The sequence below is a fragment of the Hemiscyllium ocellatum genome, chromosome 11 (assembly GCF_020745735.1).
Source record: "Hemiscyllium ocellatum isolate sHemOce1 chromosome 11, sHemOce1.pat.X.cur, whole genome shotgun sequence".
In the NCBI taxonomy this organism is placed as follows: Eukaryota; Metazoa; Chordata; class Chondrichthyes; order Orectolobiformes; family Hemiscylliidae; genus Hemiscyllium; species Hemiscyllium ocellatum.
In genome coordinates this window covers 29726859-29752487 of record NC_083411.1, presented here as the reverse complement: position 1 = coordinate 29752487, position 25629 = coordinate 29726859, and the positions used below count along the sequence as shown (strand labels likewise).

At 40.5% G+C, this 25629-nt stretch overlaps 1 protein-coding gene across 1 annotated transcript in view; it reads left to right on the top strand.

Annotated features, from left to right (window-relative positions):
- kdrl (kinase insert domain receptor like) overlaps positions 1-25629 on the top strand; it is a 206698-nt gene that overhangs the window by 41741 nt on the left and 139328 nt on the right. The window contains exon 3 of the mRNA XM_060832503.1: positions 9164-9384. Within this exon, the coding sequence (XP_060688486.1) occupies positions 9164-9384 (221 nt within the window). The remainder of the gene's footprint in view (positions 1-9163; positions 9385-25629) is intronic.

Sequence of the window (25629 nt, the reverse complement as noted above, 5' to 3'; positions counted from 1 at the left end):
GAGCCTACAACTTCAAGACATTAACATTGAATTCACCAGTTTGTAAATCTCCCCTCCCTTCATCCCATTCCTATATCCAACTCTCTGACTCAGATCTGCCCTCGTGATCTGACCTACTTATCCATTTTCCTTCCCACCTATCCACTCCATACTTCCCAGCTATTTCCATCACCTCCCACCTTTGTCTACCTGCTGGGGGAATAGTAAGAAAAGACCAGGGGGACCCTCTCTCTGTTGCAGGATGGAAGATAAAGGATGAGAGCTGAAGTGTAGGAGATGGTTTAGATGTGGCTGAGGACTCTGTCAACTATGGTGGTGGGGAATCTTTGTCCTAGAACTTCTCCCAGTTTCTCCATCTTTACTGCATCTGTTCTGATAATGCTTCTAGAATAGGGCCTCCAAAATGTCCACCTTCTTCCTTAACGCTAATCTAGAAATGGCTAATCTAGAAATTTCTGAAGGGCTTTTGCCCTCCTGCTCCTCGGAAGCTGCCTGACCTGCTGTTTTTTCCAGCACCACACTCTCAACTTGAAATGGCTAGTGTTGAGTTTCCTCAACAGACTTTACTTGAACTTAATGACTACGGTGGGCAGTTAGCTGTAACCCCAGTAGAAGCAAGACAGGCTGGTCAGTAGCCTGAAAAGGCCACCCACCTTCGTAACATAAAAATCCACCAGGTTTATATTGGAAATTAAAGAGTCTGGTATTGTCATGTGATAAGCAAATAGTCCACTTCGAAAATTATTCTTATTCTACAAAATTACCTTTCTTACTTATTTTGCTTATACTTTCCTCCAAGCATAGGTTTAGCCTGAGAATGAATAGTTAGTGAAATGTGATTTTTGCTGTCAAAAAGATTTCATCCCTGTAATCTTAAGAATGGTCAATAAGTTCTGCATGCATTTTAAATAAACATAGCCCTAAACCAGACCAAATAATACAAATAGATGGTATAAAAGGAATAGAATGGAATGTTCAACTTAGCTCAGGGAATTCACTGCAATGTGGAACATAGTTTTATTGATATTTTTAAATAGCCGTCTTCATATTTCATTTTACATAGAATCATTTGCCAAAGCATATAAGTCACTTCACACTGCATGATCCTCCTGAGGATGGACAGTTTCTCTGAAGTAGAGCTTTTGTGAGTAAGAATGGGCACAATATTCAATTGCTTGGAAAATTCCACTTCTCAGACTATTGGGAGAAATTATTTACCATACTCTGGTGAGTTGAGAGACAAAGCAGCAGTCTGCATTAATCCCACCATCTCTGATCCCTCATTATTTGTTTCTTTCTTTTATTTATTCATGTGTCTTTTATGACATGTTGAAAATTTAACAAAACCCACTGACTACAGTTAACAGATAATTAATTAAATTGATGTCAATAAATATAACTTTTTTTAAAAAAGAGAGGGACATCAGAAGGAGATTTTCATTCGTTAGGCCTTTCCCTTACCCTTCAGCCCTGTAAATTGTCAAGAGGTTGAGCTAACCTGGTCATGGCATTTGAGAGTAAGGGCATTTCAAGTTTGATGAACAGTAAATAAGATTAAAGATTGGAGGAAGAGATTTGGTTTGGCAAAGTTAAATGAACAATTAGTACAGAAAAATAAATAAGGCAGGCCAAAGAACAACTGGACTAAAGAGACAGAAAAAAACACAAAGGATGGAATCTTGTTGTGGTCCAAGCGACACAGGCTGTGGTGAGGCATGTGACAGAATCAGTTGACAAGTGCAGTTATGTCCCACCTTGCCATCCAGATCTTGCCACCTCCATTTCAAATGCTTTCCACAAGTGACTTGGTGTGATTCTCCAAGACAGCAATGTAACACCGACAACATATGCCAGCTGTCTATGCAGCAAACACACTGCATGTTCATGCAACCAACCAGCCATGTCAGGAACTGATGGTGACTAGACGTCAATCCAGTCTTGGGGAACTGCTTTTGGTAAAGGGGCCAAAGTAGTGCCTGTCAGGGGCACAGTCTACATACAGTCAAGGGGCTTTAACATGGCAAAGCACCCATTTTGGATGCTTAAGATCAGGAGATCCATCCCAGTACTATCTAGGTAGTGGTCATGCTAGCTACCTGATGAAGGAGCTGTACTCCAAAAGCTTGCACATCCAAATAAACCTGTTGGACTATAAACTGGTGTTGTGTAATTATTAACTAGATAGTGGTCAGCAATCAATCCTACAGCGCCACTCAGGGGAGTCATGATCATCAGCTTGGAAGCTGCAAACATAATGGTGAGGGATCTATTCAGTCATGACAAGAGACCAAATGCGAACTCAGTCTGTGATGACTGCAGTCTGGAGGGGTCCATCCATTGATCTTTCAGATGGTTCATGGGAGTGCTTGTATGGACCACTGGGGGATTAGTGATGGTAAGTCAAGGCTGTGGGGTAAGCAGAGACATTTATAGATGGGATTGATTTATAATGGGATTGAGGACAGTGATGGGGGGATGGTCTGGTTTAATAAGCAGTATTGGAGGGCATACAAGGCTACAAGATGGGTTGTTGTTGACTGTGAACACCATTGTGACCTTCACAGAGGGAGCACAGAGGAGTAGGATAGGTATCAGCAACATATAATGCCAAGTTACATGGGCCAGGGAGTACAGTTGTAGACAAAGCTAATTTTATTGGGGGGAGTGGGAGATGAGTAGAAATGCCAGGAAAGTGCAATATAACGTATAGTCTGTTTCGGGGGTAGTACCTGGTGACCAGGTGGATCCCAGTGTTGATGGTTTCCAACACAAGTTATGTTGACTACTGTCACACTCCCTTCTCAAGGTGCAAAGTGCTCCTAACAAATAGCTGGAACAACACCCAGGATTGTTGAGGTAAGAATCACTTGGATGGCCAAAAGCATGGGATCTGTGTGTGCTGGACACCATGACATCACACCAATTCAAACATGTAGTGGCCATTTGCAAATCACAGCTATATCAGATTTATAATCATTGTATCACCCATGCATCCTAAAAAAGAGAGTGCTTAGAGATTAGTGTGTGCTGCAAAAAGTCCAATGTCTCTGGCACATGACCTTAACTGGCATGGCACCTTCAGCAAGTGACTGCACCATGCTAAGGCAAAATGTGGATGTCCAATGCAGTTATGTCCCTTACTATCAGGGTACAGCACTTAATGATGAGTTTACATGTTACATCTACAGGGTATGCCATCAATTACTGACCTGAGATCTAAGAAATTCTTTAGTTTTTCTTTCTGTGCTCAACGTTGTTCCTTTCCAGTGGGAGTGTCTTGTTGGTGAGGTTGCTGTGGCTGACTTCCCAAGAAGGCAAAGATGGATGCAGGAGGAGCAGGACTAACAGCAAGCAGCAGGAAGGGACAAGGAACACCCAGCTCAGCAAAAGGCCATGGCCTCAGGGTCTGTCAGGATACATAGAGTGTGCAGGAGAATGAGAGCTTTTTGGCCTTGACTCCTTTTCCTGGATATGAACAAGGCAGAATGCCAACACAGGCTCCCTATGTCCTGAAACATGGTGACAAAACCGTGCCAGATTTTAGAACCGGACTAAAGTCTACAGGAATGAGGGTGCTATATTCTCCCACCAGTCATGAAGTTCATGACATGCTACTAGCTCCTTCCAGGGAATAGTAGACCTGTGTAGGATCTCTCAATTATATACATAGAAATCCACCAGTAAAGTGATCATTGTATCTCTACAAGGTCACGCTGGGTCATAACTCTCACCCAAAATGAGGTCATTGCTACAACCCAGCCAGTGGGATTCAGTAACGTAGCTGGATTTCTCTATATGCAGGGTGCCATTGACTGTACACACATGGCATTGATAGAGCTATATCACAACATTGCAGAGTTCATCACCAAGAAGGGTTCCAATCCATTAGTGTTCAGGTACACTCTCATGTATCTGGTGTCTTTGATGGTCCAGGACATTACATGGCTGGCTAATGGTGGTAAAGGGCTATCCATAGTAACCATGACTCTTTATAGCACGGTGCAAATCCCCGACTAATGCAGAATACAGTTACAATGCAGCCCATCCTTTAACCAGGGCTGTGATGAAGCAGACAGTAGGGCTCCTGTAGATGCTGCTCCACCATTGGATCAGTCTGGAGGTTAGGGGGGTGGGGGTTGTACTGGAATGTTCTGCATCATCTTGGTGTGCTGTACTCCATCCAACTGAAGCATGCAATGGGGTGATATATTGGAAGCAGAGAAACTGGGGGAACAGAAGCAGTCTTCTGAGTAGGAGGACAAGGGGAGGAAGTTGTTGTAGGCATTTGTGACAGGCATTACAAGCCAGGCAGGACTTCAATGACTTCTAAGAAGCAAGAACTAGGTGCAGCAGACAATTGTTAATTGTGACATTTTTAATCATGATGCTGAAATCTGGTTGGTGTTTTGGGAATGTTGTTCAGCTTGGACAGCACAGTGGCTCAGTGGTTAGCACTGCTGCCTCACAGTGCCAGGGACCTGGGTTCAATTCCAGCATCGGGTGACTGTATGTGTGGAGCTTGCACATTCTCCCCATGTCTGTGTGGGTTTCCTTCAAGTGCTCCGGTTTCCTCTCACTATCCAAAGATGTGCAAGTTAGGTGAATTGGCCATGCTTAGATTATCCAGGGATGTGTAGGTTAGGTGCATCAGTCAGGGGCAAGACTAGGGTGGGGCCCTACTGTCTGCTTCATCAGAGCCCTGGCTTACTCTTCAGAGGGTCAGTATGGACTTGTTGGGCCAAAGGGCCTCTTTCCACACTGTAGGGATTTTAATTCTAATTCTTATGTCTCATTTATGTTCCCATAAAACCACAAGAAACAGGAACAGAAGTAGGTCATTCAGCCCCTCAAACCTGCTCTACCATTCAAGAAGGTCATGGCCGATCCTACATTCTTCCCACCCAATAGCCTGCATTTCTCCATAACCCATCATTCTATTACTGATGAAAAATCTATCTCAGCCTTAAATATGCACAAGGACTCTGCCTCCATAGCTGTCTGTGCCCATGAGTTCTAAAGAACCCACTGACAGAAGAAATTCTTGCTATCTCAGTCTTAAATTGGCACTTCTTAATTCTGAGACTATACCCTGTGGTTCTAGACTCTCCCCTGAGATGAAGTATCCTCTCAGCATTTACCTATCAAGCACCTTAAGAATCCATGCAGTTTCAATGAGATCACCTCTCATTCTTCTAAACAGTGAGTAGAGTACTAATCTGTTTAGTGTTTGCTCATAAGACAATCCCTCCATACTGGGAATAATTTTCATTCCATAAATAAAAGTTCACCCTTATGTTTGGATTTGTCCAATTGTGAGTCCAAACATCAGGCTGGGCCTCGCACTTACTCAGCAATGGCTCAGAGGGAAGGCATGGCAACTCAGTGATTAGCACTACTGCCTCATAGTGCCAGGGACCCAGGTTTAATTGCAGCTGCAATGACTATCTGTGTGGATTTTGTATGTTCATCCCCCTATCTACATGGGTTTCTACCAAATGCTCCAGTTTCCTCCCACAGTCCAAAGCTATGCAGGTTAGGTAAATTGGCCTTAGTGTCCAGGAGTACACAGGCTAGATGGATTAGCCATGGGAAATGTGGGGTTATAGGAATAAGTAGGGGCCAGGTCTGAGTGGAATGTTCTTCAGAAGATCAGTGCAGACTTGATGAGTTGAATGGTCTTTTACTGCACTGTAGGGACTCTATGATTCTAATTTAAACAAGCAACTTTAAAAAGGCCTGCGAAATACATTTTTAAGAAGGCCACTTAAGCCATTCTATCTTTTCATTTTCCAATGTAACCAAAGATAGCACAATAGAAGTGACACCAAAAAAAGCACAACTTTCAAAATGATACTACTCTACAAATGCTGAAAAAAAAATCAATTTTTTTAAGATGAATGGTGATAGCATATTAATAACCATTGTTAATAACTGTTATTTTTCATCTGAGCATCCACCATTCATTCTCAATATCACTATGTCTAGGTTTCACCACTGTCTTCCTTTCCATTCAGCCTTTTTGTTGAAATCAATATTTTGTATCCATCATTCTATGCTGCAGGCTTTTAAATGTTAGCTTTGCATTACCTTCCACTACTTTATCATTTGCTTCATCTCTTTCAAGCTTTTCAAACTTGCTGGGAATTTTCATTGATTTTAAAATAAAACTGCACTGATCATTAAACCAACTTTTTGCCCTAAATGTCACCCACTCCCAGATTCATTGGTTCTTGCCTCAATATTTCCGATTCTGGAAAATGCATCTTAGTGCATGTAATAGCCCAATGCTATTCTATACCATAAATACACATCCTGGTTTTGTCAGTGGAGTTTACACAGTAAGTGAAAAAAAATGTTAATTTAGTCAGAAGGAAATATATTCAATACAATATTATCAAAGGAGTGCAATTGTTTATTTTTGCTCACATACAGAGGAACCTCAATTATCTGAGCGACACGGATGAGGAATGTTTTGTTAGGATAATCAAATGTTCAGATAATTGAATGCAGGATACCACAGTTTAGCAAAGCATTGGGACCTTGCAATCATGTCGGATAATCCGAAATTCAGACAATCGAATGCCAGATAATCAAGGTTCCACTGCACTGAGGTTGTAAATTATACTTACCGTTTACCATAAATGAATCCAAATATTGTGGACATAATTTGCATTATTGCACCACTCCTATTACATTATTACTTTCCAACATCTTCACAGAGTTTGATTTCAGTCTTTTTTTCAATTATGGATGACGGAGAGCTGAGCTAAATTTGATATTCATTAAATTCTCAAAGTTTGGACCCACCTCTGAGATATGGATCTGTAAAGTCACTGTACTAGTTTAGTTCAGTTATTCACAATTTTCCCTTTAAATGATCTTGTAGGTATGATCTGCACCAGGGGTCAAAGCTGGACAGAGCATGATTCTAACCCTCCATCTCCATCACACTTCCACTTCACTATTGCCATCTCTAACAGTTTGGTCAATTTTGTAGGTCAGGACTTGATCACTCAGCTGCTGCTGAAAGCTTACTCATACCTTTGTAGTCTCTAATCCAAAGTATTTTAATGCAATTAAGATCATTCAAAACACTGTTGCCTGAGTCTTAACTTGCAATAAACCAACATTTTGTTCCAATGGCCCTTCAGAACTGACTTTGGGGGAGGGACATGGTGGGCAAAGGGCAGAGGAGTAAACAATGGGTGGAGATGGAGCCCAGAGAGAGAGAGAGAGAGAGAGAATAGCAGTTGAGCAAATGAGGGAATAGATATGGAAATCTGAGGTGAAACCAAAACTGCTGAAGGTGACCATTAGTAGGTGAAAATGGATTGGCTGTGGTGAAAGAGGCCCATGTGATGACAATGCCTGGTGTGCTGCAATTTACCTATGCTTCATTCAATCTAGTCTACTGTATTCACTGCTCACAATATGGCCTCCTCAACATTGGGAAAACAAAATGCATTCTGAGTGCCTGCCTTGCATGGAAAGTGTTCAAACCCTAAAATTATTGGACTCAGTATTGAGTTCTGAACGCTGCAGGGTCACCAAGTGGAAAATGAGATACTGTTCTTCCAGCTTGCGCTGATGCTGTATGGAGCACAGCAGCAAATTCAAGACAGAGATGTTGGCCAGGGAACATGGTGCTTTGAAATGGTAGGCAGCAGGAAGCTCAGGGTCATTTTTGCAGACAGAATGTAGATGTTCAGCAAAGCAGGCACTCAGAATGCATTTTGTTTTCCCAATGTTAAAAGGAGACCATATTGTGAGCAGTGAATACAGTAGACTAGATTGAATGAAGCGTAGGTAAATTGCTGCTTCACCTGGAAAGTGTGTCTACTGCTTTGGATAGTGAAATGGAAGGAAGTAAACAGGCAAGTGTTTCCTAAAATTTTTCTCCTTTGTTTTTAATAGTTCCATGGTCACACATCCTCCCCAAGTCTGTAATCTTCTCCAGTCCTACAAACCTGCAAGACATCTATGACAACTGGATGCATAACAATGGCTGAAATCTTACATGACACTGAGAGTGTGCTGGGAGAAAGGGAGGACTGCAAATGCTGGAGATCAGAGTCGAGAGTGTGGTGCTGAAAAAAGAGCAGGAAAATCAATGTTTTGGGCATAAGTCCTTCATCAGGAATCAGGCACTTTCCAGGTGAAGGGCTAATGCTGGATACATCAATTCTCCTGCTCTTTGAATGCTGCCTGACCTGCTGTGCTTTTCCAGCACCACACTCTTAACACTGAGGGTGTGCTCCATTATTTCATGGAGCTATTAAATCAAGCTCTTGTTTGGTATTCAATTGAACATTAAAGATGCTGTGGTTCTATTTAGAGAACACTAAGAAGCACTCCCAATGATCTGATGACATTTCTTTCTTAATTATTAGATTAATGATGATTCACTTCTGAAACCTGTGGGGCACTGCTAGACCAGAATGCCTGCATGTCAAAAATGCATTCCAAAATGTACGATGGCAATTTCCCAAACCTATTCTTCTAGCAGGGATCAAAACTTTCAGGGAATGTGGACCAGTAAACCAGGCCCACGTAATTTTACTTCTTGTATGAATGGTTGCAGTCAATACTGAGGTCTGTGCAAATGAGATATTTAAAATATAAAGGACTTGTATTCATACCGTGTTCACGAACATTTCTCATGACCATCGTATATCTCAAAGTGCTTTACAGCCAGTGGAGTTCTGTTGAACATTAGGAAGTGTGACAGTCAATTTGAACTGAGCAAACTCCCACAAACAGGAATGTGATAATGACCAGATAAAGAGTATAAGGCAAGGAATAAAAACCAAAAGGAGCTGTGGATGCTGTAAATCTGAAACAAAAACAGAAATTACTTAAAAAGCTCAGCAGGTCTGGCAGTATCTGTGAAAAGAAATCAGATTTAATATTTCGAGTGTAGCAACTCTTGGCATTAAATCTGATTTCTCTGCACGGATGCTGCCAGACCTGCAGAGCTTTTCCAGTAATTTCTGTTTTTGTTTAAAATAAGGGATGCTATTTTTTTCTTTGTACAAAACCTTGGCCATGTGTCACATGACCTGTTATCTTTTATTGTGATCTTGAGGTTTCATAAAGGGACAACCAAGAGCCACACCCAGTATAAAGCACCTTACTAATTTTGACTATTATGGTTTATCAACAGGGGCCAAGCATCTTTGAACTGGTCTGGACCCAACCTATCTCATTCTGCAAAAGACAGATTTAACATAATCAGCTACAGGTGTGATGACAAGCAGAAGTATTTTTGCAGTACCATGACTTTAAAGAAGGCTCAGCGCAGTGACACTGGGAACTACATTTGTAAATATGCCATTTCTGCAGGCAATGGAAATCTTAAATCCCAGATCTATGTATTTGTCAAAGGTAAGGAAATCAGTTTAAAGTCTCCTTTATGGCCTTTTCTATCTGAATGTGCTCTAAACAATAATCCTACCACAGAAAACCCCAAGTATAATACAGTGTGACTGTTGCCCCATTAACTCAAATGATAATAGTTTAATTGAGGCAGCACAGCCTAACACGCTGAAAGGTAGAGTGATTAAATAACTAACTTATTCACAATGAACGTTCCTACAAACAAGAAGGTTGAATTGATGTGCATGCTTTCTGGGGTACTGTGGTGTGGAGAATTGGTGCATATTTTGCAACCTGTAATTCAGGAAAAAGTGCAGACTGGAAACTCTAATCACTTACTGAGAGGAAGGATGCAGCAGTGATCTGGTTATCCCAGACCTTTCTTCCGTATGTTCAAAACTGTCTTTCCCTCACCACATAGCAGGCAGAATGGCAAAATGAACACGTGAAAAATAATTAATTGAATGAAGGGGATTTTAATTTCTAATAATAACAATATGTTATGCGTAATTCAGTTTGCTTTACCTTGTTTATAGTTGTTCTCATTTTAATATAACTTGCCTGGCTATCACATCAGCACTCAATGTGTTTGCTTCCCACAAAAGTAGATATTCAAAGTTTTTGATGGATTTTCATGCTGTGAAATATGTAGGGGTGGATGTTAAGATTGTACAAATGATGGGAACTGGGGAGTCTGGTAGCATATGGGAAATCTGGAGCTCAGTGCATCGGTCAGTTGCTTTTTATTGAGCCCTGTATTATCACATGATTCCTGGACATTCCAGCCACTTACTATCAGTAAAAGTGACAATTACCCAGATATTGTGATTTCAACTCCAATTCTAATTCAAACATAATTTGAATCCAAAGATTAGGAAGAATGGAAACTAGAAGGTCAAAGGTCATAGAATCCTGACTGTGTGCAAACAAGCCATTTGGCTCAACAAGTTCACATCGACCCACCAAAGAGTATCCCACCCAGACCCATTCCCCTACTCTACATTTCCCCTGACTAATGCACCTAACCTACACATCCCTGAACATTATGGAGAATTTAGCATGGCCAATTCATCTAACCTGCACAGTTTAGGACTGTGGGAGGAAACTGGAGCACTTGGAGGAAACCCATATAAACACGGGGAGAACATGCAAACTCCACACAGAGAAAGTTAAAAATCACACAATACCAGGTGATAGTCCAACAGGTTTATTTGGAAGTGCTAGCTTTTGGAGCGCTGCTCCTTCATCAGGTTATTGTGGAGAATAAGATTGTAAGACGCAGAATTTATAGTAAAAGTTTACAGTGTGATGTAACTGAAATTATATATTGAGAAAGACCTGGATTGTTTGTTAAATCTCTCATCTTTTAGAATGACCATGTTGGTTTCAGTTCTTTCATATGTAAATCGCAAAACCTTCTTTAAATTTACATTTACTGATCACTGAGTCACTGTGCCGCCCTCATTTCAGTGGTGTCTTCCCAGCATGCTACTGGGGATTATGATCACCTGGAAGAATATTTCTTTCCTTAAAAATTAAAGACGGAAGCCAGTTGGGAATACTGAGGAGGCATATATGAGAGGTGGCAAAGGAAATGTCACTGCTGGTCACAATATCACAAGTGGTTCAATAACCTAGGCAGGGCAAGAAAAGGACCAGCAATGATCTATTCATCTACATCCTGATGAGCACAATCTCTTCACTATACCCTCTCAAGCTTATTCCAGTGCAATGCTGATTATATTAACTTAAGTTGCACCAGTCCCTCCTCCCTGACTACGTACCTCTCACATCTTTGTGTATCCATCCTGTGCTGACATTCACCCTTTTCTTTTTACAATACCATGCTCAACCTTCAAAGTCATTCCCAGTAAATGGTCTCCATTCATCTGTTTGACACATATTATTTCTCTCAGCAGTGTCCTCTCAAATTCACCAAACCTAAGCACCATCTCTCAGACATTTCTGCCTACCTCCGCCCTGGATCCTGGCTCCACTACTCAACATGAAGCCTAGTTATGAGGAATGTCTGACAACGACTCCTCCAAGTCATTAGTCTAGACAATAAATAATTCAAAACCCAAAGACTGACCCTATGATATGCCTCTAGTTACATGCATACACTCAGAAAAAGATTTATTAATCCCAATTCTGTCGTCTGCATGGTAACTAATCCTCAATCCATGCTATTATATAATCCCCATACCATCTTGCGCAATAACCTATTATGCGGAACCTTATCAAATGCTTTCTGAAAATCCAAATTTACTACATGAACCAGTTCTCCTTTATCACTATGCTCATCATATCCTGAAAGAACTCTTGCAAACTAGTCAAACATAGTTTCCTTATCAGAAATCCATGCTGACTCTGTCTCATTCTGTTAAGCTCTTTATTGCTTCCTTAATAATAGCATCTAAAATTTTCCCCAGGATAGCCTACAATCAAAGTGACCTATAATTTCCTGCTTTCAGTCTCCTTCCATTCCTGAACAGGGGTGTCCCAGCACCAATTTCCTAAACTGCTGGAACGCTCCTGGAATTTTTTTTTCTGAGTGTGATGAAATCTCTGTTAGCATTCCAGAGAGTCCTTTTTCCCCATGACATTCTGGTCCACTCTATCATATCCCCAACATCTCACATGCCTCATAAACTGTACCTGTGTGCGTACGTGTAAGGGCCCAAGTGACTGCACAAAGGCCATTTGCTTAGTGTTGCACCTTTGCTCCTTTTCTTGGGTCAACCAGATAATCAATATTTTACTTCTTTAACTCAATGAAACCTTATGATTTACTCCCTATTGCTTACCATAAAAAGAAAATTAGTTAAGTATATTTTAATTGGAGGGACACAAAAACCTCATCAAAAATAACCCTTGTGACCAACCAAGAAGATTCAACCATAAAAAGCCAGTTCACCTCTTCTCACTAGATTATAACAGGGCTCATTCCCCAGAAATTAAAGAAATGGCATCAAGCAGGTTTTCAGTCAGTATCCCTGTGGGTAACTCTCTACCAGGCACAATGACACCTGGTCAGATGACTGCTGCAGGATGAAAACATGATGACAATTGCCTGAGAATCTCGCATAGATCTGCATAAAGATCTTCTTGTGGTTGTACACTGCAGGTGGAGTTCAAATCTTTGAAGCTAACAAACTCTGTTCAATGATTTACGGAGTTTCACTGCAACATGTCAGTGCATCACGCACTGATGGAAACCAGGCAAACCTGAGCAGTCTTTCTGACTGGTGTTACCTGATGAAGGGCTTATGCCCAAAACATCGACTTTCCTGCTCCTCAGTTGCTACCTGACCTGCTGTGCTTTTCCAGCACCACACTTTTCGACTCTTATTAGATTAGATTAATTACAGTGTGGAAACAGGCCCTTCGGCCCAACAGGTCCTACCGACCCGCCGAAGCGCAACCCACCCATGCCCCTACATTTACTCCTCACCCAACACTACGGGCAATTTAGCATGGCCAATTCACCTAACCCGCACATCTTTGGACTGTGGGAGGAAACCGGAGCACCCGGAGGAAACCCACGCAGACACGGGGAGAACGTGCAAACTCCACACAGTCAGTCGCCTGAGTCGGGAATTGAACCCGGGTCTCAGGCGCTGTGAGGCAGCAGTGCTAACCACTGTGCCACCGTGCCGCTTATCTCCAGCATCTGCAGTCCTCACTTTTTCCTGATGTCACCACAGGCAAGTTTGGTAAAATTGTCAGCCTGGTAGAGTATTTGCAGTAACATATCTTACCACACTATGCAACAGATGTCTCTTGCAGATTTCTAAAAGGATTCAAAGGCACAAAGAAAGTTGAAAGCCGTGGTGATATTGACAGCTGCTTGTGACCAGAGGTCCTGTTGACAACAGGTTTTGTTCCAATTGGCTTCAAATAACTCCTACCACCTCATGTGACAACCCGAATCTCCTTAGACACCGCTGCTCCAACATTTCAATGATGTCTATCCTCTGCTTGGAGACTGTATGTACAGGATAAGTCCTGCTGTGGAACTGCAATCTGTATCAGTACCTGTCCTGCTGCTCCTCCCGTTACTCATGATTATCTTGTTCCCTACCTCTAAGACTCATACCATAAGATATAGGAACTGAATTAGGCCATTTGGCCCATCCAGTCTGCTCCACCATTCGATTATGGCTGATAAATAGTAGATGAGAGCTCCAAGGAGCAGAGCACTTCCAAAGTGTTGATAACCTCATAAAAATGTGCAAGGTCAACTCTCACCTCAGTGCATTTCTCTCATCATAGCTCCAGCTGCCTCAGTTACCACAATCTTCTCACTTTGCTTTCACTAGTGAGTTTTAAACTTGGGAAACCCAGGAAGCCAAACCCAGGCAAATATTGTTTAGTCGAGTGATAAACATATCGAAATTGACAATCGATATGTCAATTGTCCCTCATGCACAAAAGGCCTAACACACTGGTATATATGAAAGTTGGTGAATTGAAACAGAATTATCCACTGCACTCAATTCTTTTCTCAATTTCACTCTCTATCCGCAACTAAACCCATGAGCTCTTTTGCTTTAACCCATTAAAGCTGACAAAAAAAATGTTATTCCAATTTTGGCAAACAATATGAATGTAAGGCACTCGTGATCAGGTATAGCAGGAGAAGGAAGAGACAATAAAAGTTTTCATTGGTTTCCCTCAATAAAGCGGCAAAGTGTTTTCAAGCATTTTCCACACCAAGCTTTCTGAATCAATCTCCGAGTTGCCCTGTACTATGGCTGGTTCTGTAACTTGAGCAGATGAGTCTATCAAAACACCCAAAGTTATTTTACTTATTCCTCTCGTTCTCTCATCCTGATTTACATTCAGATGCATCCTCTAGGTAACTTCATAGTAACACATGTAGGTGTGATTTACTGCAAAGTATTTCAAGCCAACTCATTAACCTGGGGTTATTTGACTCTAGCTTTTAAAAGAATCCCACATAACTTGACAATCATACATAGTTGAATATGCAAACCAAATAAAAATTGAAGTCTTAATCTTTACTAAGTTAAAAATCACACAACACCAGGTTAACTTTGTACACCCGAGTCCAACACCAGCATCTCCAAATCATGACTTAATCTTTACTAGGTTTAGACGTAATGGATGTGTGATGAGGGTCACACAGTCTAGACTTAAAGCCACTACTTCTCATTGCATGACAGTTTTAAATAGAAATACGGGAACATATTCAACAAAATGCAGCAAGCGATACTGAGATGGAGGTATGCTGAGTTGAGTCAATGTGAGTGCAGTTTACTGAAAGGGAAGTGTTTGGTGCCCTTTTGTATTCTCTTCTGGTTTGGAAATAGATTCTGAAGGTTTCGGAAAAGCTGCTCATTTGCAATTATTTCCTGATTCGCCTTTGTTTTTAAGTTCCTGATTTAACATGATGCATCGGTGTCAGGATCTTTGAAAACTAGTCAGTGACTAAGATGTTCCAAAAGAAATGATACTGCATAAAGTAATTACAGTTGCTCACTAGAAGTCAATCTTTCTTTATCCTGTTTTACTTTAGTAGAAGCCATTTAAGAATTAGGAAGGAAATTCAAAAATCGTTTTGTAGCATTTGCAACACACTCCCAAAAATAAACGTTTCCAAACATGAAAGAATCATTTTGGATGGATTTCACAAACAATTTGCATAGAGCTAAACTGTTAATGACATAATGAAAAACAAAATTGCCAAGATGCAAATCTCTGAGAACAAAGCCCTCAGCAGTGGGGCTCTACCCTGTGCAACAGCAACAAGTTTCAATAATCTCTTTAAAGTAATAAAACATTCCAAGGTACCTCACAGTTTCATACATTGGTTTTACACATTCAGAAGAGATACGCGAATGGATTAGAAGATTTTAAACAGTGTCTTAAAGAAGGAGAGGGTGGGAGAGAGACAAAGATGTTATGTAGAAAATTCTAGAGATTTGGTTTTGGGCACCTGAAAGCACATCCATCAACAATGGAGCCAATTAAAACAATCATGGATGAAGAGGAGGCCAGAATTGGAGGAAAACAGACCTTCCAAATAATTGTTGAGCTAAAGGAAGCTACAAGAATAAGGAAAGGTGCGACCATGAAGGGAATTGAATGCAACTAAGAAAACTTTAAAATTAAGGTGTGGCCAGACTGGTGTCTAAGTTATACCCTGGAACAAAAACTCAAGCAAGTTGTATCTGCAATGTACTGTCATCCTAAACACTGAGATCACGGTTTCACTTCTGTGTTGTTTCTAATGGTTCATTCTAGAGTGAGTTTGGGCAGTATCACCTGTAATACAATTTGGTTGTCATAAGCCTGCAGTATAACATTGCATTAGTTAACTTTATACTTGCATTCACAGAGGCTATGGGGTAATTGGGTTACGAGATAGTGTCACACTTTTGCATTGAGAAATCTTCCTCTGGAAGAAAGAAGACATAGCGTGCATCTGATCACTCTATATCCAATCTGGATGTGCTTGATGCTGATAACAAATGTTCTAAATGTATCAGTATTCATTTCCACTGCATTAGCCAGCAAAGAATTGCAGAACCTCAATTTGTTTTAATAAACTATTGAATTTCTGGTGATTTGATCATCATAATTCAGGTAATAGTACTATCTAATAATATCAGGAGATTAATGCCATGAAATGTGCAATGTTACATTGCTGTTAATGTGTACGAGTGTAAATTTGACCCATTCGTTTTAATTGCAGTAATATTCACAGAATCACAGAATTATTATAGTGCAGAGGAGGCTATTCAGCCTGTTGTGTCTGCATTAGGCTTGATGCAAAATGCTCATTAATCCTGCAAGGGTGAAATCAAATAAGTAATCTGGTCATGCATAGAATGAAATGGTTTTACAATGTGAACACATTGAAGTCATTTTGAATTCCTCTTGGGAGTTTTTAAAGGTAAGCTCGGGTCTGTGGATACTCTGAATACTTTGTATCAAAGTACAAAGAGCAACTCACTTAGTGTCATTCTCCTGCCTTTTCTCCATAACATTGACTGTTGCGCCTTTTCAGGTAACAGTCTAATTCCCTCTTGAATGCTTCAAGTGAACCTGCCTCCACCACATTGTCAAGCACATTGCAAATACTTAACCACTCACTGTGCAAAAAGGCTTATTCCCATATCACTTTTGCTTCTTTTGCCATTTACATTAAATCTGTACCCTCTTGTTTTTGATCCATTCACAAGTGAGAACAATTTCTCCCCATATAATTTGTCCAGATCCTTCATGATATTAAGTACCTCTCGCTTTATGCATCTCAGTCTTAGTAAAGATACATATACTATATTGTAAGTGGAGAGAGGTCCCATGGTGAGTAGGTACTTGCAAATGTTTGGTTTGCAAAACCAATTTTAAATTACTGCCCAACTTGCACTTTAAAGAGTCAAATATTTATCACGCTCATAATGAGTAAAATCTTGCTGATGTACAATAGGTGCATTGGCCTTTCTCTGGATGAATACTTAGGATCATTATCAGCATGAATGGTAATCCAATATTATCAAGATAGAATTATTTGCCATGCATGGTTTCGATACAAAGTATTCACAGTATCCAAAGACCCGAGCTTACCTTTAAAAACTCCCAAGAGGAATTCAAAATGACTTCAATGTGTTCACATTGTAAAACCATTTCATTCTATGCATGACCAGATTACTTATTTGATTTCACCCTTGCAGGATTAATGAGCATTTTGCATCAAGCCTAAAGAAAGAATTTTATAGTTTATAATACATCTGTTGTGACCTTCACCATCTTTCCTTAGAATAGCGAGCACCCAAATGACTTAGCACTGTGCTGTTCTTGTGGATGTGAGGTGATGAAAAACAGGTTGGCAGTTTTAAAATGAATCAAATACATTCCACAATGGACAGATTTATGTATGAAGTAAATGTGCTCAGTACAGATCTACAGAATTCCAAACTCAGGAACAGCATAAAATAAGTCCAATATGTCATGAATTGTCTGGAAAAAAATGAAATGATATTGTTTCATTGGGAATATGATTTTGGATTCTATATTTGCTAACTGTAACTGAAAATGGCTGAATTGTGGGAGTAATGGAACTGGTATCCTAAGAGGAGTATTGGGCATTGCAAGAACCCCAAATGTCTTCACCATAACTCCTTGACAAGAAACTTTTCCACCTATTCTATGCCTAGGAATGCATAACATTAGCTTGCTGAACTGTCCCACATTAATAGGTTCAGGTTTAGTCAGCATTTACATTACAACCTTCCATCAGAATGTGTACAAGCTACCAAGTAACCAAATTAACTTCTTCTAGTCAAACTATCAAATAAGATGTCAAACTACAGTCATAAACTAACAATAATTTATTAGCACTAAATTTATCAGCCCTCACAGTTAGCAGTAATTAGCCTTAAACATTAATATGTAAATAATGAGTAGATATGGTTCATTTATGAAAAAAGAGAAACACAAACTGAGCATTAACAGTTTTCTGATAATAATGTCATTGTTGCAATCCATGGTACAGATTAAAATGCATTGGTAAAGTACTTTAAAGTTAGATGGCTGAAAATTAATATTAGATAGCTGGTCCTAAATTACAACAGTGATGACATTTCCAAAATTATTCATAATTTCTAAAGTGTGTTGAGACATCCAGAGTTGAAAAATGTTTTATAAATGCAAGTTTTCCTCTTCTTTTAGCCAACCAAATAAAATTAATTTGCTTGTAGTTAGTTTCAAGACTCGCACCCCCCCAACTTCAAAGTCCACTGTAGAGTTTGGCTTTTACAGTACTAACCAGCTTACAGAAGGCCAAGTTAGAAAGATTGTTGATATGCAATGGACTTGAAGGTAATGAGGAGCAGTCAGTAAAGTGGAGCTGAGGCCAAATCAGATCAGTCATGATCTCCTTCAATGACAGAGATAAGGCTCGTGGTGCTAACTGCTCAATTTCTGATCCTAATTCTAACATAAAATATTCTTACATTACTACAACTTGGTTGACAGCCTTCATGACTTCTAAATCAATCTGCTTCATTTGATTTGATTTATTGTTGTCACAAGCACTGACATACAGTAAAAAGTTTTGTTTTGCATGCAATATATGCAGATCATAATATACAAGGACATATAGATCATAGGGTGATTGAACAGAGTGAAGTACACAGAGTTATGACTGCGCAGGAAGTATACAAAAGCATTTGAAATTTGAGATGTCCATTTAGCAGTCTAATAACTACAAGGAAGAGACCATTCTTGAATCCATTGGCACGTGTGTTTAAGCTTTTGTGTTTTCTGCCTTTCGGAAGAGGTTGGAAGAAATTATAACCAGGGTGGTAGGGATGTTTAATGATGTTGCTGCTTTTCCACAGCAATGGAGTCAATGGATGGGAAGTTGGCCAACATGATGTTCTGGGCTGTATTCACAACTCTCTGTAGCTTCTTATAATCCTGGGCAGAGCAGTTGCCATACCAACCTGTGATGCACCCAAATAAAATGCTTTCTATAGTGCATCTGTGAATGTTGGTGAGCGTCGTTATGGACATGTCAAATTTCCATAGCCTCCTGAGGAAGAAGAGGCATTGTTGTAACTTCTTGACTGTTGCATCTACATGGGTGGTCCAGGACAGATTGTTGGTTATTATCATTCCCAGGAACTTGACGCTGTCAACCCTCTCCACCTTAGCTCTGTTGATGTAGATAGGGCATGTCCTCCTCCTTTCTTCCTGTCGTCGACGATCAGCTCTTTAGTTTTGCTGACAGTGAGGGAGAGATTGTTATCTTTGCAGCACAATACCAAGCAATCTATTTCCTTCCTGTATTCTGTCTCGACATTGTTTGATATCCGGCCTACAACGTGGTGTCACCAGCAAACCTTTAGATGGCATTCAGATGAAGTTTGGATGAAACTAGACATGTTAAATCACTTAGTTAGCTTTTAGCTTTGGTCTTTTCTTACAAAGAGATCATGCATCCAAACATCTTTATTTTCTCCTTAACAATCAGGGCTTATGGTTTTGATTGTTTGTTTTATCAATGGGAAGGAATATAGTGTTTGCATAAATCATCATATTTAAACTGGCATTAATCCTTTCTCAGTGTTTTGGGTTCTCACATATTTTGAAGTCACAATTATGATAGATTTTTGGGCAGTTCTCCTACAAGTGAAAGGAGAAGAGTTTAATTTTTGCAGCATTGCTGTTTGTTTCTTTTTTTTCTAATCAAGTTGACACTCAGCAGCCTGAAGGATATGGATGTTCCAGAGTGGCAGGTTTAATGCTGAATAAATGACAATTTGGTACTGTACTGAAAGAAAATGCATGACTTGCATTTACATTTAATCTTTTGCATCTTTCTAAGATATTATAAAATACTTTACTGCCGTAATGAAGAATACGTAACTGACAATATGTACACAGCAACTCTCACAAACAGTTCTGTTTTAATGACCACATAATGTCTCCTGGGTGATGATTAAGGATAAATGTAGACCAAGACACAGGAGATAGCTCTCCCTTGTTTTTCTTCAAAATAGTGTAATAGAATCTTTAAAATCCATTTGAGGAGGCAGATAGAGCCTCAGTTTAACACCTTAACTGAAGGCAGATACACCTGACATTGCAGTACTCCCTTATTATTATTGATGTGCCAATTTGGATTTTGTGATCATGCCCTGGAGTGCAATTATGACCCACAACACAGTGCTCCCACTGACCTCACTAAGAGCAGAATTTAGATAGACTATTTTAGAAAGGTCTGCTCTTCATTAGGAGACAGAGAAAGAAATGAGTCATCCCATCAGACTGAATGTACATTTCAATCCAAGATCCAGATTTGAAAGGAAATTGCAGTTCAAGAACTGTATAGGTTAAAGCAAGAAAAAACATTGAGGATGCACAATTAGACACTAATAGATTATTAAAATATGTTGTATCTTACTTCAAACTTTATTGTTTTATGACCACAAGACGTAGCCAGAGAAGTTGGCCATTCTGACCATGGAGTCTGTTCTTCCATTAAATAAGATCGTGCCTTTTCTGATAATTCTCAGCTCCACTTTCCTAACTTTTCCCTGTAAACTTTGATTCTCTTATTTTAATCAGTCTATCTCCACCTTGAATATATTTAATGACCTAGCCCTGACATCCTTCTGCAGTAAATAATTCCACGGATTCATTATCTTCAGAGAAGAAACTCATCCTCATTTCTGTCTTAAATAGATGTACCCTTACCCCGTGCTCAATTCTATTCGGTTATGTGTGCTTTCTTTTACCATATATAAGCATGGGTAAAATGTCAGCACAACATGGAATTTCTAACCAGCAGAACTGGTTCCAAATGAGCCAGTTTATACTCATCGAGTTTCAGGTATAATTTGAGCATACCGTCTTCTCAGTAAGTGTCGGAAGCTGATTGTTGTAATTCGCCGCGATTATCCTGCCAAATTTCTGGAGAGGGAAGTGGATGTATTATAGCCAAATTTGCGGATGTCACAAAAATAGATGGAAAATCAAATGATCAGGATAACACAAAGAGTCTCAAGAGGGATATAGGCATGATTAGCGAGCGTACAATGATTGTCATAACAGATGGACATAATGTGGCAAAGTAGAAGGAAGAATTGAAGAGCTGAATATTATGGAAATTGGGAAAGACTGAAGAAAGCTGACAGATTTGGGATTCCTTGTGCAAAACTCACAAAAAATAGCAACCACATTCAGCAGGTAATGGGAAAGGCATGTGGAATATTGGCCTATATTCCAAAGAGAATGCAGTATGAAATAGTCAAGTCTTGTTCAAACTAGCTAACACAAGGCCCGAGTTAGCCCACAGATAGTGTCCTGTTCACAGGTCCCCTTATCTAAGGAAAGATGTATTGGAATTGAAGGCAGTCCAGAGAAGGTTCACTGGATGATCTCAGGCATGAAGGGATTTTCTTATGAGGAGAGGTTGAGCAGGTTGGGCTTGCACTCAGCAAAGAAGAATGAAAGGTGACCTTATTGAAACATGCAAGATTCTTAGGGAGTGTGACAGGGACAATGCCAAGAGGTTGTCTCCCCTTCTGGGAGAGTCTAGGACCAGAGAGCATCATCTCAGATGAAAGGGTCACCCCATTTAAATCAAGATCACAAGGAATTTCTTCAATCAGAAATGAGTGAATCTGTGGAATTCTTACCACAGACAGCATCGGGCTGTAAAGGTTGTATCATTAATTATGTCTAGGGCTGAGATAGATTTTTACTTGGTAAGGGAATCAAGCAGAAAAGGCAAGAAAGTGGAGCTGGGGATTATCAGATCAGCCATAATCTTACTGAATGGCAGTGCTGACATGAATAGCCAAATGGCCTCCTTCTGCTTTTCTTTCATATAGCCGAAGAGTAAAGCAGGTTGAACTGAAAATGACATGAAGCAATTACATCACAGTTGATTTATCCATTCAGCTGCAAATTTCATGTCTCAAATTTTATTCTGGCTCCAATGGAGCAGAATTGCACAGAAATGAGGATGTGTTTAGTACAAATCACAAAGAAATATTATGGCAATTTTCTCACCAGTAAAGCAGCAAACTTTTGTATGGTAATATATGTCATGAAAGGGCCATTAGGGTGCAGTAGTGGTGTCCCTCCGTCTGAGCTAGAAGATCCAGATTGAAGTCCCACCTGAACTTTGTTATATTACATCTGATCAGGTTAATTTACAACATTTACATCTCAAAGCACTTCACAGGAGCATTGAGAAAAATTTTATATCGCACTATTTAAGTAGTAATGAAAATCCTTCATATTTATGAGGACTCATGAAAATTGCTTCAGTTGAGGTATTAAAGAGAAATGGGAAGAAAAATGAAATACAAATAAAGAAACAAATAATAGTAGCCTATGCTATTTGATGATATTTCATTTTGCAAGATTTGCCGCACAAACTCTGATGCTTCATCAAGATTATGGCTGATGAAAAAGTGGGAAGTGTATGTTACATTGATAAACAATAACAAATGTGTAATTATTTTGTTAGGTCAGCAAAATTATATTAAAGCAATTGTTGTTCCTTGCCTTTCTACCACTTCCTTATCTCAGTACCGCACATTTTGTAACTTTAGCAAGTTAAGGGGCATTCAAGATTATGCTCCAACACAAGTTTGAACATTCTAAAAGTGACGGTGTTTTGAAATAAAATCTGTATCCCATGAGTCACTATTTTGTGACTACAGGGAAACTTCGGTTATCCGAACGAGATGGGTGGGCACTATTTTGTTCGGATAATTGATTATTCGGTTAATTGATGAAATGCCTTACCTCTGGAGCTTGGAATTTTTAAAGTCTGCTCCCCATTCAGGAGACTAGCAGCAGCACATCACGTGTGAGACTCCAGCCCCTACACCAGCCCCCAGCCCCCAACACCCTCTCCTTCCCGCTCCACAGCAACACCACTCACCAACCCCAACCACGTGCAACACCAGCCCCCAACACCAACACCACCCCCTGACCCCAACACTGCCCCCCACCCACAACCCCGTGCAACACTGCCCCCTGACCCCAACACCACCCCTGCACTGCCGCTCCCGTGCAACACCGCCCCGAACCCAACCCTGCCCCTGCCCCCAATCCCATCCAAAACTGCCCCCAACCCCAACACCACCCCCTGACCCCAACACCGCCCCCACCAACCCGCTCCCGTGCAACACCGCCCTGAACCCAACCCTGCTCCCAACCTCCAATCCTGCCCTGCCCCCAATCCCACCCATCCCCGTCCCCACCTCCAACACCATCCAACACTATCCCCACCTGCCTCCTAACCCAGGACACCCCAGCCCTCTCTCCAGGGCAGCTGGACTGTACACCAACACAACTGCTGCAGTTGCTATTGTGGGGTAAGTCTCCAAGTAGTGCGTGCACACATACACGCACACACAACTTTTAACTGCAACTTTTGGACGGGTTCTGTACACTACAATGTTGGAGAGATTATCTGGGGAAGAAGGGGTTTAGATAACTCCTCTGTGTAGAACTCCAGGGAAAGTGTGGGAAGGGAGAGAGGGCGGGCAGTCAGTCATTTGGAGGCGGTGCCCTGTGTGAGGCTGTCTGTCAACATGGCATCTGTTATTAAAGTTCACTTGAGAATGTAACTTTAAGAAAGTTCTGGAATTTACGTATGAAAGAACTGAAACCAACATGCCCATTCCAAAAGATGAGACTTAACAACAATCCAGGACTTTTTCAATAAATAATTTCAGTTACATCACACTGTAAACTTTGCTATAAATTCTGTGTTCTACGATCTTTTACTCCACAACCACCTGATGAAGGATCAGCGATCCGAAAGCTAGTGCTTCCAAATAAACCTGTTGGACTATAACCTGGTGTTGTATGATTTTTAACTAACTTCATCTCAGTTTGGTTTCCATGAGGGAATAACAGCTGAAAGATTTCCTCTCAGTTGCAACTTGTGGAAAAAGTCTGCAAGGTACTCATAGAGCCTTGCTACAGAAAGAAACGAGAAGAGTTAGCTTGGAAAGCTGTGGGAAAGCAGTTGGTATTTGCTAGTCCCCTGACCCAGGAGTGGAGATATTGAGAGTTGCAAGATCTGAAAAGAAATGGTGACGTCTCGAATAGTTAAAAGAGACCCCAATAAAATCTGGCCTTAGAGGATCGCTGGAACACTAAGGAAAATCACTGTGAATTCCAGGCTTACTTTGAATTTGGCCCAGGAAAACTGAATGAACTTTCAAGATATCTCTTGTGGCACATTGGGTGGGGAAGTACTTTAAAAAAAATTAGGTTTCTAGCATACGCCTTTGCAAGCTGCAGTACTAAGTTAAGTTTGTTTTGTATAATTTCTCTTTATACACAACAAAGTTTGTCTTTGTTTCAAAAAGATGAAACCTTGAAAGGTGATTCTATAAGTTTGACTAATAAATGTTTGGATTTCTTTTTTGAATGTTAGCAGGTCCTTACAAAATCATAACAGTACACAACTTTCTTCACTCATGTTTCTGATTAAACATAAAGGATTAGTTCTTTCTATATCTAATATTCTGTAAAAGAAACACAAATTCTCAAAACAAGTGCAAATTCTCAAAATCATTAAACGTGCCTATGGCTTATCTGTGACGTAAATTATGTGTCACTGAAATAATTGAATACGAGGCTATGTTCAGCCAAACCCTCAAACAGTTTTCTCTGAAATTAAGTTGAATTAACTATCACCAATCAATCATGGCTGGTAGGAGGAAGAAAACATTCTTTCTACAAATGCCAGCCTGTCAAATTGGAATATAGCACATTTAGTAATTTCCATAAAAGTTTTTTCAGTTACAGTTCTGGTAAAATCTCACACGTGGATGTTTAAATTGAGTAAAATCATTAAAGGCTAATTACATTTTTGTGTTGGTGTCATGTCATGTTAACTTCACTGTCTAATCCATGAATTTCTGTGTTTGAAAACAAAGAAGGTCATGAAGATATTCTAAGGAGATCAGCTAAGAGCAGAACTTGACTGGGTTACTCACTTTTATTCTGGATTAGTGGTGCTAGAAGAGCACAGCAGTTCAGACAGCATCCGAGGAGCAGTAAAATCGATGTTTTGGGCAAAAGCCCTTCATCAGGAATAAAGGCAGAGAGCCTGAAGCGTGGAGAGATAAGCTAGAGGAGGGTGGGTGTGGGGAGAAAGTAGCATAGAGTACAATAGGTGAGTGGAGGAGGGGATGAAGGTGATAGGTCAGAGAGGAGGGTGGAGTGGATAGGTGGCTTATGCCCGAAACGTCGAATTTCCTATTCCTTGGATGCTGCCTAACCTGCTGTGCTTTAACCAGCAACACATTTTCAACTGTGATCTCCAGCATCTGCAGACCTCACTTTTTACCTTTAGAAAAGAAGATAGGCAGGTAGGACAAGTCATGGAGACAGTGCTGAGCTGGAAGTTTGGAACTAGGGTGAGGTGGAGGAAGGGGAAATGAGGAAACTGTTGAAGTCCATATTGATGCCCTAGGGTTGAAGTGTTCCAAGGCGGAAGATGAGGCGTTCTTCCTCCAGGCGTCTGGTGGTGATGGAGCGGTGGTGAAGGAGGCCCAGGACCTCCATGTCCTCAGCAGAGTGGGAGGGAGAGTTGAAATGTTGGGCCACAGGGCAGAGTGGTTGATTGGTGCGGGTGTCCCAGAGATGTTCCCTAAAGCACTTTGCTAGGAGGTGTCCAGTCTCCCCAATGTACAGGAAACCGCATCGGGAGCAACGGATACAATAAATGATATTGGTGAA